General features: G+C 53.2%; 1 protein-coding gene across 3 annotated transcripts in view; it reads right to left on the reverse strand.

The window, feature by feature from the left end:
• SMG6 (SMG6 nonsense mediated mRNA decay factor) overlaps positions 1–19,326 on the reverse strand; it is an 88,193-nt gene that overhangs the window by 41,791 nt on the left and 27,076 nt on the right. For all 3 annotated transcript variants that reach the window (XM_081889579.1, XM_081889578.1, XM_081889577.1), the window contains exon 11: positions 545–661. In XM_081889579.1, the coding sequence (XP_081745705.1) occupies positions 545–661 (117 nt within the window). The remainder of the gene's footprint in view (positions 1–544; positions 662–19,326) is intronic.

Consider the following 19,326-nt stretch of genomic DNA (forward strand, 5'->3'; position numbering starts at 1 on the left):
CTACTCTGACTGGCAGCAATGGCTCTCCAGGGCTTCAGAGAGGGAGTCTCTCCCCACCCTACCTGGAGATGCCTCTGGGGACTGAGGCTGAGACTCTCTCCATGCAAAGCAGGGTCTCCACCACAGAGCTATGGTCCTTTTCTCTGAAAAGAAGAAGATTCAAGCCTCATGTTTCTAAATAGAGGGACGGCTTAAATGGGAGCAGAGGAAGGTGCCTTCTACTGAGTCACACTGTTGATCCACCTGGCCTAGTACTTCCTGCACTGACTGGCAGGGGCTCTCCTGGGTTCTGGCAGGGAATCTTTCCCAGCTCGATGCTCTCCCAGGAGTGAACCTGGGGTCTTCTGCGCTCCCCCTGAGCTCTCCTGACCCTCCAAGGCCCTGTTCCATTAGCAAGAGTCCTTGCACTGGCTTCTGCTAGTGCCCTGGGTTCCCTGAATCTAGCCTGATTTCCCAAGGGTCTCCTCAGAGGTGTGTTGAGGGAGGGAAACAAGGAAAAAGCAGCCCTCCATGGCAAGGGAAATATATGCCTGCTTCTGCTCACCTGGGGAGACGTCCCGCAGCAGAGCAGTGCAGCGCTTGACCAGCATGGCGAACATGGAGAGCCCCAGGGCTGTGGCCTGCTCCTGGATCACCGAGCGACAGTCTTCAGAGAGGCACTCTGCAGGGAAGAGGGGAAACGAAAGGAAACATTGTCAGCGCCCTCCCGTGAAACCTCGGACAAAACCCCACCAAAGTAGCAGCAACAGAAGTGCTTGTCCAGGGGGCAGTCTGGAAACCAAGCCTTATGAGGAACGGTTGAGGGAGCAGGGGATGTTGAGCATGGAGAAGAGGAGCTCGAGATGAGAGATGAGTCACCTTCAAATATATCAAGGACTGTCACATGCAGGAGGGAGCAAGGGGGGAGGACCCCAACCAATGGATCCAAATGACAAGGAAGGATATTCTGTGTTCAACAGTGGAACAGACCACCTCAGAAGGCAGCAAACTCCCTTTCCTTGGAGGTTTTTAAGCAGAGGTTGGATGGCCCTCTGTCAGGGATGCTTTAGTGGAGATTCTTGTGTTGCCAGGGGTTGGGTGAGGTGACCCCTGGGTTCCCTTCCAACTCTACCATTCCGTGTTTCTATGAACCTCATGCCTGACTGATCCACCAAGGGAGCCCTGGAGAGTTTGCGCCAGACCACCACCATTGCCACCAAGCACGCTCTGCTTGCAGGGATACAGAGCAATGATGTGGGGTAGGAGCAGGGGTGGCATTGCCTAACCTGGACAGGAGGGCTCATCTGAGGCTCTCAAACATAATCAGGCCAAAGGGGGCAAATTTAGTCCAGCATCCTGCTCTCACAGGGTCCAAAGATGCCGGAACGCAAAACTCGCAAGCTGGACCTGAGCCCAAGAGCCCTCTCCCCTCCTGCGGTTTCCAGCAACTAGCATCCAGAAGCACGGCTGTCTCTGACCGTGAAGGCCGAGCCGAGCCATTGTGGTTAATAGCTATCAATTTGTCCTCTTTTAAAGGACAACTGGTGACCACTGCTGCCCCCTCTCCTCCATGCACCTCTGCAAATCTGACAGAGGCCAGCCTGGGCTGCCATGGAGAGCCTGGTGAAAAGGCAGAGAGTCTTAAAAGACTGACCCATCGCGCTTTGCCACCCAGGCCCTGGTGCGCCAGCGGGGAAGGGCGGCCACTCAGCCCGGCCCCTTCCCCTCGTGCCAAGAGGAGCTCTGCCGAGTGTCAGAGGGATAATTAGCGGCGCAGCCTGGCTCCGTCTCAAGTCACAGCTGCCGAGGCGGGAGGGGCAGCTCCTCCACCGCTGGACTTGACCAACGCAGATGCCAGGCAGCTTAGGCACTTCTGGAGGGAAGAGGGCAGGGAATCACCCCGCTCCGTCCCCCAGAAGCTGACAGAGGTGATGGGGGGAGGATGCCATGACTCTGAAGCCGTGAGTGGAGGGCAAGAGAGGCAGCCCAGCAGTATCTTCGGAGGTGTCCAAATGCACAGTGGAGAGATAGGCAACTTTACAAAAGGCACAGCAGGCAGCATGATCTGTCCTGTTTATGATACGATCTCTTTATTGTCATTGTCCCATACAGAACAATGAAATTGAAAAATCTACATAAGACATTCAAAAACCCCTAAAAACTCTGAAACCCCATTTTAAAATACAATATACTATAGAGACTCTTTATACTGCATTTAGAACCAGAATTGCATTTGGGTAGAAACTGTTTCTCAGGCAGCTAGTCCTGGTCTTTATAACCCTATACCTTCTTCCAGAAGGCAGAAGCTGAAGGAGATCATTTCAGGGGTGCATACTATCCTGCGCTATCTCTGCAGCTGTCTTATGGCACCTGACAGTTTGTCACTGAGGGCCAGGCAGGGCACAGCTACTCAGGGTCTTAATGGCTGGAAACCCAGCAGAGTCTTCTAAGACCCACACAGGCCTTAGGCCGACCCGCTTTCCAGTCTTGCTTCGCAGCAACAGGGTCTAGGCACTTGCTGCTTTCTCTCTCGCACTCACTCTGAGGAAACTGAACTTGGGTGTTCAGATTCCACTGACCCTGCAGTTTTGTGCGGGAATCGCAGGACCCCCGCAGAGCGATGCAGAGGGGCAGCCTTTGCTCTGAAGCTGCTGCTCAGCCCAGAAATCTCTTCTCCTTTGCTAAGCGATTCTAAAGGTGGCGCTTGAATTTCTCACGCCTACGAACTGAAGGGGTGGCCAGGGAAGCCAAGCTGGGTGGGTGGCTGCCATTTATTTCCCTTAGGCACTAAAGCTCACCAATAATATCCCAATAAAGTGAGGCGGGGGAACCTGGTGCCCCTCCAGACATTACTTGCTCCCAACAAGCGGAGATGATGGGAGTTGTAGTCCGGCAACAACCTCTTGTCCAGTATTCTAAAGCGAGGCTCATTTATAGCACAACTCTGAATATTTATTTATTTAAAAAGTAAAGGACCCCTGACAGTTAAGTCCAGTCGTGAATGACTCTGGGGTTGCGGCGCTCATCTCCCTTTACTGGCCAAGGGAGCCGACATTTTGTCCACAGGAAGGGACATGTCGAGGTCATGTGGTCAGCATGACTAAGCTGCTTCTGGCAAACCAGAACAGTGCACGAAAACGCCATTTACCTTCCCGCCGGAGTGGTACCTATTTATCTACTTGCACTTTGATGTGCTTTTGAACTGCTTGGTTGGCAGGACCTGGGACCAAATAATGGGAGATCACCTCGTTGCGGGGATTCGAACCACTGGCCTTCCGATCAGCAAGCCCTAGGCTCAGTGGTTCAGACCACAGTGCCACCTGCGTCCCCTATTTATTTATTACTTTACATTTATATCCCACTTTCCCTCCACAGAGTTCACGGTGGCTTCCATGACCCCCCCCATTTAATCCCCACAACAACCCCGCAAGGCAGCTTAGGCTGAGGGGCAGGGATGGGAGCAAGGTCTCCCCATGGGCTTCATGGCCAAGTGAGGCTTGGACCCCTGGTCTCCCCCAGGTCCTAGTCTGATGCTCTAACTACTGCACAACATTACACTGCCCCTCGCCTAGCACTGCAGGCCCCACTTGCCAGGCCTAGGGGGTTGCAGGGTCCAAAAGCAGCCTGAGATCAGCTGGGCAGAGGGACAGCTGTAGGACATTCTTCTAGCACCCATAGAGCTGGTCTCTCTGGGGTGCCAAGATGGAAAGAGGAGACAATCAGGTGACCCAAGAAGAGAGTCCAAGAAGGGGCAACAGATCAAAGGATAGTCCTTCTTCACGCAGAATGGAGTTAAATGGTGGAACTCGCTCTACCAGGAGGTAGTGACAGCCACCCACTTGGATGATGATGATAACAGTAATAGTAATTGTAAATAATAATAATAATAATACATCGCCCATCTGACTGGGTTTCCCCAGCCACTCTGTGCAGATTCCAGCAGATATAAGAACATAACGAAACATCAAACATTAAAAACCTTCCCTTTCCAGGGCTTCCTTCAGATGTCTTCCAAAGATTATATAGTTACTTATCTCCTTGACACCTGATGGGAGGGCGTTCCACAGGGTGGTGCCACTACCGAGAAGGCACCCTGTCTGGTTCCCTGTAGCTTCACTCCTCGCAGGTGACTTTTGAAAGAGGATTAAACAAATTCGGGGAGGAGAGGGCCATGGATGGCTACTAGCCATGCTAGCTGCACTCTGGCTCCACGGTCAGAGGCAGCCAGGCTTCTGAAGCCACAGAAGCGAGGAGTGTTGCTCTTGGGCTCAAATCCTGCTTGCAGGTTTCCCATAGGCATCTGTTCAGCCACTGGGAGAAGAGGAGGCTGGACTAGACGGGCCCCCTTTGGCCTCATCCAGCAGACTCTCCTTCTGTTCTCAAGTGGCAGAGGGGGCCTTGTGGGCGCTCCTCTCCCAGGTCCGCCCCGGCCAGTCTGCTCTCCAGAGCACAGGGGATGCTCTGGCACTCACACGCACGCCCTGGTGTCCGTCTACCTGGGAGCTGCCTCCCGCTTGGCCGGGAAGGCCGCTTTCGTTTCCCAGAGAACAAAATATTCGTGGAAAACATAAACCAACTGTCGTCAAAGTTGTCGAGGCTCAGGAAGCGGAGAGGGGCTGCCATGTGGCCGGATGTTATGCCTTTCCAATTAGCGCTATACATCTTTCAGCGGCGGGAGAGTGTCCCCTTTTTCTGTGCTGGGAAACTGAGAGCGCGGCCCTTGTTATTGTAACTGTCAAGGAGTGCTTAAAACAGATAATCTCCAGGAAAAGTGATAAACACCCAGCGCTCCCCGCCAGGGTGTGCTGGACACCATCGGCCAGGCCTGAAGGGCAGCGAGAGAGGAAGGAGGTGGCCATGGAGGAGGGAGCCAGAGGAAGAGCCTGGGAAGAAGAAGCAGGAGAAAGCAGAAATGCCACCGACAGTGCCAGCTTCCTCCTCAATGCCCAGATGGGAGCAGCAAAGCAAGAAGAGGGAGCTACGTGAAGGCCACTGCCAGGTCAGGGGAGCCAGTGGAAGGAGCGAGAGCAGCAGCAGGGCTAATGCCCAGGCAGAAGGGGCCAAACGGCCCCAGGTGGAGACAACTGCACAGTTAACCTATGGAACTTGCTCCCACGGGAGGCAGGGAGGGCCACCAAGCGAAGTGGCTTTAAAACAGGGTTGGACAAATCCACAGAGGAGAAAAAGGCTACGGAGGACTACGAGGCACAATGGCTCTGTCCTGCCTCCATGGTCAGAGGCAGTCATGCTTCTGAATCCCAGTTGCTGGAAACCCCAAGAGGAGAGAGGGCTCTTGTGCTCTGGTCCTGCTTATGGGGTTGCCTCTGGGGCATCTCATTGGCCACCGTGAGAAGAGGATGCTGGACCAGATGAGCCACAGGCCTCATCCAGCAGGCTCTCCTTTGGTTCTTATCCACAGTCCAAAGAAGAGAGTTCCTGAATGGCAGATGAAGTTGATGGACTATATGGAACTGGTGGAAATGACTGGCAGAATCCGAGACCAGGGAGAAGAGTCGGTGGAAGAAGATTGGAAAAAAATTAAAGATTATTTACAGAAATACTGTAAAATTAATGAATGTTAGAAAAATGTTGGAATGAAGTTATATGGCTTTAGCAGAAATGTTATAAGGAATTAAGTACAAATAGATTTTTAATGTATTAAAGGGAAAGAAGAAGGTTAGAATAAGTTAAGATAAATTACAGGACAGAAAACAGAGGAAGATGGAAAGGAATTGCTGAAACAGTTAATTGAAGTGGAATACAAAAAGGGAGGTGTGAGGAGGTCGTGGAAATAAGTGAATGAAAGATAAGATATTGAAATTATTGGATGTGTTCTAAATTGTGTTTGTTTTGTTCTGTTAATTCAATGTTTTGTGTTAGTGTTTTTGTTTTTGTATTGTGTTGTATTGTTTTGTTGAAATTTTTTTTCTTTTATAGTCTTAAAACTGTTAATAAATATTTTTTTAAAAAAAACAAAACAAAAAACAAAGAGGAGAGTTCCCAACGCAGGAGGCATCATCATCATCTACCTGACAAAACACACAGGACATGGGTGTTAAGAGAGACCCTGATTTCGGGCCAAGGGAGGCCAGTGTTGGCGGGCTGTGAAAGGGTCCAAAATTGCAGCAGACCATTTGCCAAGGAAGAAAAACCTTAACCCAGCAACAAAGAGGGGAGAGAGCTCTTGTGCTTGGATTCTGCTTTTGGGCTTCCCGGAAGAAGCATCCGCTTGGCCCCCTTAAAAAGAGGACGGTGGCCTAGATGGGCCACTGGCCAGATCCAGAGTCTTGCACAGCCCAGGCTGAATGAGACACACCTTTCCAGATGTTATGCCAGAGAGCTTGGCCTTTGAGAGCAGAAGGCAGCAGCACTCCTCTCCCAAAAGACAAGAGTGGATGTGTCGGGATGGCCAGCCAGGCTGGGGAAGCCACCCCAGGAGGCAACCTCTTGATGTCTCATCGACTGACTCTGCAGCCGCCGCTACCACCACCACCAGACCCCTCTCCACCAGCTGGCTGGCAGGAAGGCTGTGGGGCTGGCTCCCCCCCCCATCTCCCTCCCAGCTGACACCACCTGGAGGCGATCATCATTTGCCTCTTCCCTTATCACTGCTGCTCAGACACTCGCTGAGTTGTTGCCTTCTGAGTCACCCTCAGCCAGACAGTCCTGGCACCGCACCCTCCGCCTCCCCCCTTCCCAGCCCCACGGCTGGCCTTCTTGCAGGAAGTGGGCAGCCAGAGAGGAGGCAAGCACCCAGGAGGGCCTGTGGATGCTTCTAAGCCCCCACTGGGATGCAGAGGGATGGGGCGGGGGGGGGGGGAAGGCTGGTATGTCAACCAGACAGGAATGCAAATCTCTGGGGTGGGATGTTGGGGGGGGGAGGAAGAGTCCCAGCTGGGGGGCATTCCTCCAAAGCCCTAGCATAATGTGTGCCTGACACATGGCTCCCTCCCACCTCCTCCCAAATGACAGTCTCCTGCCAGACTCAAGCAGCATGCGCACACATTGGCTGGAGCCAGGAATACCCATTGAATGCAAAAGTCTTGTAGCCCCACTGTCCAAAGCGGGGAGGGAAAGAGGAGTGGAAAGGGAAATAGCGCCTGCATGGGGTGTGTGTGTGCAAAGGCCTTCACCAAAGATTCCCAGTCCCACTAAGTTCACCTGGCATAGTTACTCTTAGAGGGAGGAGGGAAGAGAGAGAGAAAGACAGGCTCCTTGGAAGTTCAGCTGAGCCCCTTCTCAATCTATTAAGACTATTACTTGAATAGGTCTTCCAACTGGTGGGCCAGGGCCTGATCCGAGGTGGGCCACAACAGGAGCACTACCACCCAGCAAATACAGTGTTTTTCGCTCTATAAGACGCACCAGACCACAAGACGCACCTAGTTTTTGGAGGAGGAAAACAAGGGGAAAAAAATTCTGAATCTCAGAAGCCAGAACAGCAAGAGGGATCGCTGTGCAGTGAAAGCAGCAATCCCTCTTGCTGTTCTGGCTTCTGGGATAGTTGCGCAGCCTGCAGTTGCTCCATAAGATGCACACACATTTCATCTTACTTTTTAGGAGGGAAAAAGTGAGTCTTATAGAGCAAAAAATACAGTATATGGGATAAGACTAATAAATGGGTCTCCAAATGCATGTTTGGGTGAAAAGTGGGTCCTGGGTCTGAAAAAGGTTGAAGGTACCTGATCTATCAAAAGCCGAAGGGGTCTACTTAAGAGCTCCCCCCCCCCCCGCCTGGATCACTGGCCTTAGAATAGAATGATAATATTATTATTATTTATATGTTGCACATCTGACTGGGTTGTCCCAGCCACTCTGGGCAGCTCAGAAACAAAATATTAAAAACACAGAAAGACTTTCTGGGAGATGATCTATAATGAAATGAAATAGGTACTTAAATATACCTTCCTGAAGAAACCAGAGGCCTTTCTCCTGGGCATGGTCGGCCAACTGGTACCAAAGAAGGATAGAACTTTCTTTATGTATGCTACAACAGCAGCAAGAATACTTATCACACAGCACTGGAAGACACAAGATTTACCCACCCGGGAAGAATGGAAGATGAAGGTGATGGACTACATGGAACTGGCGGAAATGACTGGCAGAATCCGAGACCAGGGAGAGGAGTCGGTGGAAGAAGATTGGAAGAAATTTAAAGATTATTTACAGAAACATTGTAAAATTAATGAATGTTAGAAGGATGTTGGAATGAAATTATGTGGCTTTAGCAGAAATGTTATAAAGGATTAAGCAAAAATAGATTGTTAATCGGCTAAAGGAGGAAAAGTAAAGTTAGATTATGTCAAGATAAATTATAGGACAAAAATTGAGAAAGATGGAAAGGATTTGCTGAAATAGCTAACTGAACTAGAATACAAAAAAGGGAGGTGTGAGGAGGTCAATGAAACAAGCAAATGAAAGATAAGTTATGGGAATATTCGTTGTGTTTTTAATTGTTTCTGTTTCTGTTTTTGTTTTGTTAAGATAAGTAGTGTTTTCTGTTTGTTTTTTCTTTATTGTGATGTGATGTTTTGTTTTGTTTAATTTTGTGTTTTCCTTTTTTTCTTTCTGTAACCCTTAAACCTTTAATAAATATTACTTAAAAAACAAAACAAAAAACCCCAAAATATTAAAAACACAGAATGGATCCTGATGGATCCACAGAATCTCTCCCCCCCCCATAACTTTCTAGTCCTTTGGGGCATCAGAGGACAAAAGCTCTTCTCTGTCTGGGAGTCAGGAGATTGGGAAAAGGGCTACGGTTTTCTGCGCTGGATTTGCACCCCCCCCCATGTCCTAGGACAGTCGCTCTGCAGCTCACACGTGGTCAGGATAATTGCACAGGGCTTTCACGGACTGGGGGGGGGCCGGTGTGGCCTTTGAGAGCCTCCTTTGCAAATCACTCTTTCTTGGAGGGAGGGGGAGAGAAGGACAAGGTGAGGCCTGGTGGAAAGTGTGGAGCAAGGGGTGGGGGAGAGAGAACAGAGGGGCTCTCCCCATGGAAGCCATTAGATACTCAACACTTCATTTGTTTCTGGCCCCCCAGCCCCCCCCCCAAGCCGGGGAGCATAGCTCTCTCTTTTGGCTCCAGGACGGGAGGCTCTCCTCTGACGTAACCAGGAAGCAGCTGCAGAATTAAGGAATCCCTCCTGACATCATAAAAAGGGTCGGTGGTTTACAGGGGAAAGTATAAAAATTAATGGCATATTCCCAGACGGGGTCTTGGGCCTGCGCGGGACTCGCACAGGAAGCCCGGCTGCGAGAGGGGCTTGCCCTGGCCAGGGTCCTGAACCCCACGTCCAACCCCTGGAGCCCCACACGCTCGTCCCCTTCGGCCTGGAGAGCCAATAGGAACAGGCGGCAGGAGGGAGACGTGACTTTGAGGACGGCCTCTGGGTTGGGATCCACAAAAGACCAGACCCGTTTCCCCTCTGCGAGGTGACTGAGCAGCGCTACATCCTTGCACACACCCACACACCGGGGTCTTCAGCCTCAAGCTCACGTCCCCCCTGAAAGCGGAAAAGGGCGCTGTAGTGGCTAAAATTAACTCGGCCCTTTTCCCGGAAGCTATCCGTGGAAAGCGGTTCTCCCATTTTTAGAACGTGTTATTCTCAGAAGTTTCCTGAAAAGGCCCCTAATGAGCAACAGGCGGAGAAGCGATTTCCACAGGCCTGCCATGGGGCAGAGCGGGTGCCGCCGATGGGGTGAGCAGGGAGGGCACGATGGCCTTGCAGTCCCCCACCCTTGCCTCTCTGGAGAGCCTCCCCACCTCGGGGACCCTGCACGGACAGAAACACCCAGGCACCAGGAGCTCTCGACGGCAACCCTCCAAGGCCCACGGCATAGCAGCATAATAAGCGCCTGCCGGATCAGGCCGATAGTCCACCTGTTGCAGCGTCCTGTTCTCACAGTGGTCAACCAGATACTTCAGTGGGAAGCTTGCAAGCAGGACCTGGGCACTACAGCAATTCTCCAGTTGTTGTTCTCCACCATCTGGTATTCAGAGGTAGACTGTCCCTGGGCATGGAGGTTCTGCTATCACGACACTTGTCCATAACCATGCCAAAGAGGGCCCATCTAGTCTAGCATCCTGTTCTCGCAGTGGCCAACCAGGTGCCCTCAGGTGCCCTCAAAGGGAAGAAGCCAACATGCGAAAACTGAGCGCACCAGCAACTCTCTCTACCTGTGATTCCCAGCAACTGCCATTCAGAGGCATTTGCCGTCTCCAACAGTAGAGACAGAACAGAGCCATATTGGTGTCTGTGCACACCTGCCGCTATTAACCCCACAAAACTGCTCTGGAGGGAATGCAACCGCTGGGGTCTGGGGTACGGTCTCCCATGGCAACACCCCTCACCAGGAAACAGCAGGTTCTGCGAAGCTGCAAAGAGCAGAGACCTTTGCTCCCCCAGAGCTGCACAACTCATAGAATTCTTCTGGTGATTTGGGGTCAGTGTTTTAGTGCCGTTTGGGGCCGTTTAGTGCCGTTTGGGGCCTCCTCCAAGGAGGTGCTATTTGGGGCCCTTGCTGCCTCGCCAGCTCAGAAGAGGAAACACATAGCTCCCGTATTTGAGCAAAGTGTGTCCACGTTTAACTGCAGGATGGCTAGAAGTGGGGTGGGGGGGGCAAGTTCCTGATGCGCAGAACCCGCATTTCCAGGGGGAAAGCGCAGGGGCTTCCTCTGGCAGCCCAACTGCAGAGAAAGCTGCCGGCCTCTGCAGGCTGCTTGGGATCACCTGCAGCCAGAAGGGAGCACCCATTCACCCCGCAGGAGGCTGAGACTCCATCGCTGGGTGGGAGAGGCCAGGCGGGATTCCCCCAGCCCTGCGCCAGAGGCTGTCTGAAGCCTGACAGCCGAGTGTGAATGTGCAGGAGGGAGACCCAGTTTCCTTGGAGACTCCTTTGTGTGTGGCTGGTGGGGTGGCAAGGACGGGGAGGCAAGGGCCCAGGGAGAGGGACAGCTCTGTCATCAAAGCCAGCAGGGCAAGGGCAGCCGCTGCCGCTCCTGTCCATCAGTCCTTCCTTCCTCACCCGCAAGCCCATCTGCCCCACCAGCAAGACTCTTCTGGCGATATGCCCTGCACCCTCCGCCTCTCCTGGAATCTGCGCCTATTTTAAACATCGTTCAGAAGCCACCTTTGGCGACGCAAAGCATCGTAGCAGCTCAGTGCCAAAGACAGATATAAAAATAGTCGAAACTGAAAAAGCTGCTACGTCAACGTTCAAAGGAACCCAGGAAGCTGTTCTAAACAGGTCAGCCATGGGCAGCAGCCACCCTGGGCTTCAGAGATGCCACTGGGGAGCTTCTGCATGCAAAGCAGGTGCCCTCCCCCTAAAAATAAAGCAAGACCCCAGCCCTCATGGTTCTGGCTTAAGGGCCGATTTAAACAGGAAGCTGGTGGGAAAGGGCTGGATCTCAGAAAGTCCCAGGCTCAGTTCCCAGCAGCATCTCCAGGTGGGGCTGGGAGAGCCTCCTGCCAGCCCAACCCCAGCGGGCCACAGCTGCCAGTCAGTGCAAGCAACACTAGGTAGATGAGCCAATGGCCTGACTCGGTATACGGCAGCTTCCTATGGGAATTGCCTCTGGGACTTCCTGTGTACACCACATTGTCTATACCCGATGCAGACTCCGGACTGCCTGGGGTGTGTGTATAATTTTAACAGCCCCCCTCCCAGCAGAAAGCCCTGCAGAGCAGACTCATCTCAGTGCAGATTTGCTCTTAAAAGCCCCACCCCAAAGTGCTGATTTGCGGCAGAGTCTCTCTTGGGCCGGCCGCAGGGCCAGTAGCCGAAGGGGGACTCCTCTTCCTCTTCCTCCCCCCCCCCCCGCTTTCCTTTCTGGGAGAGGAGAAGCTGGAGAGGCACTGGGAAAGGCCCAGCAAGCTGCCTGGGGTTGGCAGCTGCGTCTCCTAGCAGGTTTGGGGGGAGCCCGATTCCGAGCCGGGGGCTTGGGTTTCAACTCTGACCAGCCGCTTTGAGGCTCCTCTCTCTTTCTGGAGCACACGGCCGAATAAAACATTTTTTCATAAATTTAACGCCAGCATGTCTGTGTTTGGAAACTCTTGAAAATCCATGTTGTATGGTTTACTGCGCTGGAAAAGGTGCCAGCAAGAGTTTCAAAGGAAGGGAAGTGTATAACTGTTTCCTTTCAAAATGCTTTTTGTTTTTTTCCAATGGGATCCATTGAGGGAAAAGGGCTGGAACTAACTAAAACATTATTAAAAACTGTTACGAAGAGAGACAGAGAGATGGAAAAAGATAGACCGGGGCGGGGGGGGGGGAGAAAACCCCAGTGTGGAATTGAGGAGGACTGCTGGGGGCGGGGGGAGAGCAGGAAAGGAAGGGCAGATGCCACTAGGAGGAAAAAAGTAAGTAAAAGCCCCCCTGGGCAGGGGGCATTTCTCTTGGCCCTGGCACCCATGGCTCAGGTTGCCAGCACAGGGCCAAGCAGAAGGCCGGCGGGGAGGCCCCTCTGGCAGGCACTTCTGACCAAAAGTGTTTTTCTTTTCTGCAGGAGGGGAAGGCTCCCCTACTACCCTAACCCCCACCCAGTGCAGGAGATCCAGCTAGCTTTACTAAGTGGGGGCGTGCCTGGCACCCCCCACAAGCACTCCCCGTTAACTCACAAGCACAATGCCAAGGCTCATCTAGTTCCAATTGAGAACTGCAGAGTTGGCAGGGTCCCCCAAAGGTCATCCAGCCCAGCCCACTGCAATGCAAGGAGCACAGCTCAAGAATCCCCGATGGGTGGCCGTCCGACCTCTGCTTAAAAACTCCCCCCCTTGCTCCAGCTTTGAAACTTCCCCCACTCGGGAGAGCATCAGACTGTAGCCAAGGAAACAGACTGGTCTGTGGCAAGAACTTCTTGAAGGAGTCAGAATCCTGCGCCGCGAGAGCCGCCTTGCCAGAATGACGGCTCTCTCTTGCGCAGCTTTTCAGGGATGGGCTTATTCTGAGCTAGAATTCAGGGCACACACACGGATACACACACACAGCTTGCTGCCCGCCTGCTTGTGTGGCATTACTGGTGCATACTGATCAAGGTCTTTGATCCACCCGCCTGGGCATTTGGGGTTTCCGCAGAATCATAGACTTGCAGAGTTGGAAGCCACCCCAAGGACCATCTAGTCCCGCCTCGCAATCCCAGCTAAAGCATCCCTGACAGACGGCCACCTGGCCTCTGCTTAGAAACCACCAAGGAAGAAGAGCCCACTAACTTCTGCCTTTTGCTAAGCCTTTCTTCTCAGCTTCTGCCCTTATCTTCCCCTGAAGGCAGAGGGGATCCACACCACAGGACTCAGGAGGACACTTGCCTTCCACAAGCCTGACTGGCGGTTGCTACTCATGCAGCCGGTGCTGCGTTTGGGCTGGTGCACAGAACGCTGCGTCCCTCAGCAGAGCAGACTTCAAAGGCCAAGTTCCTAGTCCTCATGGGATGGCACTGGAGCATCCTGCTCAGTCCCCCTGTCCTTCCCTCTGATCACAGAGCTTCCTGCGCTTGTTACTGGGGCTGTGGATGAGTCACAGCCTCCACCAGCCTGGCATTTTGGGACTGCTCCCTGGGTGACCCCGGGGGCTGATCACTCACTCTCAGCCTCTCCCACCTGACAGGGCTGTTGTGGGGATTAAATGAGGGCCAGAACCATGTACCTTGAGCCCCACTGAGGAAAAGGTGGGATGTAAATGCAATGGAGGTGTGTATGTGTGTGTGTGTGTGTGTGTGTGTGTGTGTGTGTATGTATATATATATATAGAGAGAGAGAGAGATATTTTCACGTTATTGGCTAGGAGTTGTAGTGCAAGCACACCTGGAGGGCACCTGGTTGGCAAAGGCTGGTGCAAGAGTCCTGGGCACTTGGGTCAGGGCCAGGCACCTTTTCTGGGTCTGTTACAGCTAACAGATATTGACAGACCAATTCCCCACCAGTGTGAAAGAAGAGTCCGGCTGCTGGATGAGGCCCAGAGGCTGGGGGGCCGATGGCAGCCTGCACTTGAAAGCATCTCCACTTGGCAGAGCCTTGACCCTTCCCAAGATTAAACCTGAGCTGAGCTGGCTTTGACTGCCCCGTCCTCCTCACTTGCAGCCTTGGGAGCCGCTGCCCGGCTGCGGAAAGAGGGGGTCCTGGCACGGCCTCCGCACCACGTTTTCCCAGCCTCCGGGTCTTGGGGGTGCCTCATCCGTGGGCTGCCGAGCACATGTGGAGGGATGAGGGGAAAAATAAACAGGCAGACAAAAGAATGAGGACACCCTGCCAATTCCAATCGAGCGGCGTTGCGTTCAAATGCTTATCAAGCTGAGAAAGAGCAGAGTTCTTGGAAAAACGGGGCTGCCTTTCTTCTGGTGCCAGCGCCAGCCACCTCTCAAGGATGGGTACAGGCCAGGCACAGCGGCCGGTGGGCCCACCCTCCCCAAACAGCCCCTCCAGGGGGGCTGGTAAGCTTGCATTTTTTAAAAAAATGTTAACTAAAGGGGTGGGGGACACACACATTTTTTATTGTTTCGAATCTCGGATCTTGCTGCTGTAGGAGAGCCAAGCAGCCCGCCATCAGTTTGTACAATAAAAAGATTTTCTTCCCCATTTTTTTTTTGCTAGCCCCCCTAATTAATGGGAGGGATGTCTGCCCTGCACCAGATGTCAGCCCAGGGTGCTTGGGGATGTTTGCCGTGGGTGCCTCTTGCCGCTCTAACCCATAGCCCAGTGTATACTGGGGGTGGGGAGAGTATCCTGTGTGACCCTTCCTGAGGGCCAGTGTTTCTCCAGGCCCCCCCTGAGCCACACAAGAGACAGAGGAAAGCATCCCAGGGGGGCACATGTAATGGGTTTCAAAAAGAAAAGGGGAAGAAAATGTGCCTTTTCTGGACGGAGTTGCATGAGCTTCTGAGAAATCTTCCCCCCAAAAGGGGCAAAAGACCTAAAGCTCCATTACTAAGCTGGCGGGGGAATGGACTCCCTTGGCAGCCCTGTATAGGGAAGTTTTCAATGTCTGATGTTTTATTGTGTTTTTAAGCAGCTCAGAGTGGTGGGGGCAACCCAGTTGGATGGGTGGCTAATACTAATACTAATACAAATATGAATACTAATTCCTTGGAGGCTTTTAAGCAGAGCGAGCGTGGCCATCTGCCAGGGAATATTCAGCTGCGGTTTCTGCATTGCAGGGGGTTGGACTAGATGACCCCTGGGATCCCTTCCAAGGCTACAATTCTATGGCAGCCTAGGGTGGTGCAGCGGAAGATCCTGCCTGACCATCCAGAGGGAGGGAAGGAGTCTGGGCACTGCAGACAAGGGCCCTCAGCTTCTTGCAACTGTTTAGGGGGCTGGAGGCAGGGGAAGTGGCTGCCCCCCACGCCCCTCTGCTCTTGGAAAGGGAAAGAAGGGGGCCAGCCCACGCTCGCTGCCCTCCTTCACACGCATCCTGAACGCAGGGCCCAGGGCACCCAAGGCGGCCTTCTTCTTGACCAGGATTACTTCAATTTGCAAGCTAACCGTCTCCAGCTGCGAGAGGGGCAGGAAATTTAACAGTAGTGCAAAGGCAGCCCTCTAAGCACTGGTGTGAAGGCTGCTGAAGCCACACACAGGCACACACACACACACACACACACACACAAAAGGAGGGTGTGCTATAAAAAGAACAGGCACAGCCATTGCAGCCCCTGTTAATTCAAGCCCTGAAGACGCAGAGCTTTGCAGAGCTGTCTCTTTTTCCCCTCAAACCACCCACCCCAAAATATTCTGGCTTCTTCAGTGCCTTTGGGTGGGTGTCTTTTTTGTGATGGTCAGAGGGAAGAGCAAAAAACAAAACAAAAACAAAGCACACCCCCCCCAGTTGATAAAAGGAAACGAGGGAGACGCGGACAATTGAAAACTACCTAAAAGCTCGGGGAGAGGTTTATTTTATTAGTTCTTAATAAATATCTTGCAGATTTCCTGCAGGAAACACACCAGATCACATGTAGAATAGTTTGATACTGATGTCAACGGCATCGACATATGAAATCTATTAGGGGCGAAGCCACAGCAGGGCGATCAGCGAGCAGAAAAGCTTCGCGGCACCAAGGCGAAAGGGGGGGGGAGGAGGGACTCTCACGGCCCTTCCAAATTCTTCGAGAGGTAAAAAAGTCAGCCAAGACACAGAGAGAGAGAGAGAGAAAGAGAGAGAAAAATCCCACATCCTGCTTTGGGCTGCCAGCAATCTGAAGTGCCCAGAGATTAATTCTATGTCTGGCCTGGAAATGTGACTTTAAAGCATCAGTTGGGGGGTGGGGGGGAAGGTTGGGGGGAGGCCAGGCTAACTGGGGCTGGCATGGTGCCACCGGCTCCCCCCACCCCATTCTGAGCCCCAGCCCCCCCCCAGCCCCAGCCATGTTTCAATGTAGACAGCAGTAAACCCCAACAGACAGCAGATCTGGCTCCCTCCCTCTCTCTTGCGCTGCGCCAGCGACTTGGAGCAACAGCAGCTGCGCTGCGTCTCCCTCGGCAGGCGCAGATGGGCCGGAGTGCAGGGCTTCCGCTCGCTGGCTGCTGCAGGCTTTTAAGAGGCAGGCGGGCAGGCAGGCTCAGCGGCCTGGGACGCAGCTCCCTCCCCATCCCACGTCCCCTCGGCTGCCCAGAGGATGCTCCGCTCAGGCCTGCATTGCTCAGGCAGGAAAATGGAGAGAGGAAAAGTTCAGGGGAGGCAGGTTGGATGCTGCAAAGAAAGGATGCGGCACTCGGAGGGCCTGATCCGGGGGGACTCTTTTCTTACAGAACCTCCAGGCCCAGAGGCAGTCTATCTAGACCCCCAGGTTCTAAGGAGCACTGTGAGGCTAGGGTGCTGGGCCAGATGGGCCCCCTCGGGCCTGATCCAGATGCTGCAGGGCTCTTGGGGGTAGTGGTCCTGGCTTCTAATTCTGGCCCAGTTCTGAAGCTTGCTGAGTGAGGGATCAGGCAATATCACACAGACACACAGACACAGACACAGACACACACACACACACACAGGCAGCATGGGATGGTAGTGAGAGAAACTCCCTCACAACAACCCTATGAGGTAGATCAGACAGAGGAAGAGCAGCCTTCTCCCAGGCCCCCCTTTGACACTCTAACCCAGCAGTTCTCAACCTGTGGGTCCCCAGATGTTGTTGGACTACAACTCTCATCATCCCTGAGCTCTGGCCTTGCTAGCTAGGGGTGATGGGAGTTGTAGTTCAACAACATCTGGGGACCCACAGGTGGAGAAAGGCTGCTCTAACCAGACAGGGCTTGCAAGGCAATCTGCCATGGCTTTTCAAAGGGGCCACCACAGTTCAGACTCTTCTCTGCGTAGCCCAGCATTGCAGGCTCTGACTGGCAGCAGCCCACCAGGGTCCTCAGGCAGAAAAGACCCCTTTCCCTACCGCCAGCTGCCGAGTCCCTTTTTGGCCGAAAATGGTAGGAATCAAACTCAGGAGCTTCCACGTGAAAGGAAGCTGCTCTGCCAGCCCCTCACAAGAATGCAGCTGGATCAGGCCAGAGGGGACCCAGCGCCTAGTCCAGCTTCCTGCCCCGTGCGGAAGCCCACAAGCAGGAGCGGAGCACCACAGCAGGACTTGCCCCCCACTCTTGCTCTGCTCAGCAAGATGTGAGGTGATGGCAAAGGGTGGCCCAGGAGGATTCTGGGAAACAGGCCCTGACAGACAAGGCAGGATTTAAGGGAGGCAGCCCGGCTGCTTTGCGGACCCCAAAGGGGCTGCTGTCCACAACCAGCTGGCAAGCAGGTGCAGGGGACACCCCCTTCTCACAGTCACACGATGCAGGTTTACTCCTCTCAGACAAATGTAGGAAACGGCCTTCCTACTGAGACAGGCTGCCAGCTCATTTAGCTTGCAAGTGTTTGCACTGACTCCCCTGTATTTCTCAGCTCTACCTGGAGAGGCAGAGGACTGAACCACTCCCCCCCCCATTATCTTTTTAAAGCCATCTAAACTGGTGCCCATCGCGAGCTTTCGTGGGAGTCAATTCCATAGCTTAACTACCCAAGCGCTGCAACAGGGACGGGTCTTCCAGAGGGGTGGTTGGTCCAGCCCGCCCTAGTCTGAACAACTGACGGCCTTGTGGGCACCTTAAAAGACGGTGGCACAAGCCTCTGTGGGAACAGTGGGTACGAGAGAGGAACCTCCGCAAATAGAGCTTTCTTTCCATCACGGAAACAAGCAAGGAAACCTTCGTAGATTAGGGTTTTTTGTTTTTAAATGCATACTACCTTTTAAAAAAAAATGGTTTCAAGGTATCTCAGACATTGAAAAAAGGAATGCAACCTAGAAAGCAAAAAATAACTAAAAATGCAGCAGGCTTTGCCACCCTGGTGAGCTGCCCATTCAGATATACTGAATGGAGGCTTTCCTGCTCTGGCCGCCCAGAACTTAACTGATGAATCAGCCTTTGTCAGCCTGGTGCCCTGTTTGCCCTGGGCTATGGCTCTGCTGGCCGGGGCTGGTCAGGGGTCATTTGGAGGGCACAAGGATTGAAACTTCTTCAGCACCTACTTCTGCATGCAGAAGGCCCCAGGTTCAGCCACCAGCATCATCAGTTAAAAATGGATCTTGAGCGCATAAGAAGCCGCCTGATGCAGAGTCCATCTAGCTCAGGGTGATCTTCACTGACTGGCAGTAACAGCTTTCCAGGGTTTTAGGCAGGAGTCTTTTCTTCAACCCTACGCAGAGATGTTGCCAGGGATGGAACCTGGGACCTTCTGCATGCAAAGCAGGTGCACTACTGCTGAGCTACGGATGAGCAAGCTTCCAGGAAGTTAGGGAGCTGCCGTATACTGAGATCGTTGGCTCCCTTTAGCTCAGTACCATCTTCACTGGCTGGCAGCAATGGCTCTCCAAGGTTTCAGGCAGGGGACTATTCCCAGCCCTGCCTGGAGATGCTGATGGGGACAGAACAGGGGACCTTCTGCATGCAAGGCAGATGCTCTGCCACGGAGCTTCCCCAGTGATGGAAGGGTTCTCCTCCCCAGCCTGAGACCCTGGAGACCAGCTGCCAGTTGGAGCAGGGAACAGGGGGCTGGATGGACAAATAGCCCAATAAGGCAGCTGCCTCGTCTGCTGGCTGCAAGCAGGCGGCCCCAATCCCCGGCTACCTGCAAACACTCGGCATCCTCCCTGCTCCCACCCCAGCCCCACTTTGTCACTGCAGCTTTTCTGGTCCACCCCCCCAGCTCACCTGGGGTGTGGGTGAAGAGGTGCAGCGTGGAGACTGGGGTTTGAGAGCGGGGTTGGGGGCCACTTCCCCATGCGGCTCTTTCTGCTCCCAGGAGCCTGAGGTTACGCTCAAATACTCCGGAGGGGCTAATTTTAAAAGGCCACTAAACCAAGGCTGCAGCAGA

The sequence above is a fragment of the Podarcis melisellensis genome, assembly GCF_964234715.1.
Source record: "Podarcis melisellensis genome assembly, chromosome: 15".
Classification (NCBI taxonomy): domain Eukaryota; kingdom Metazoa; phylum Chordata; class Lepidosauria; order Squamata; family Lacertidae; genus Podarcis; species Podarcis melisellensis.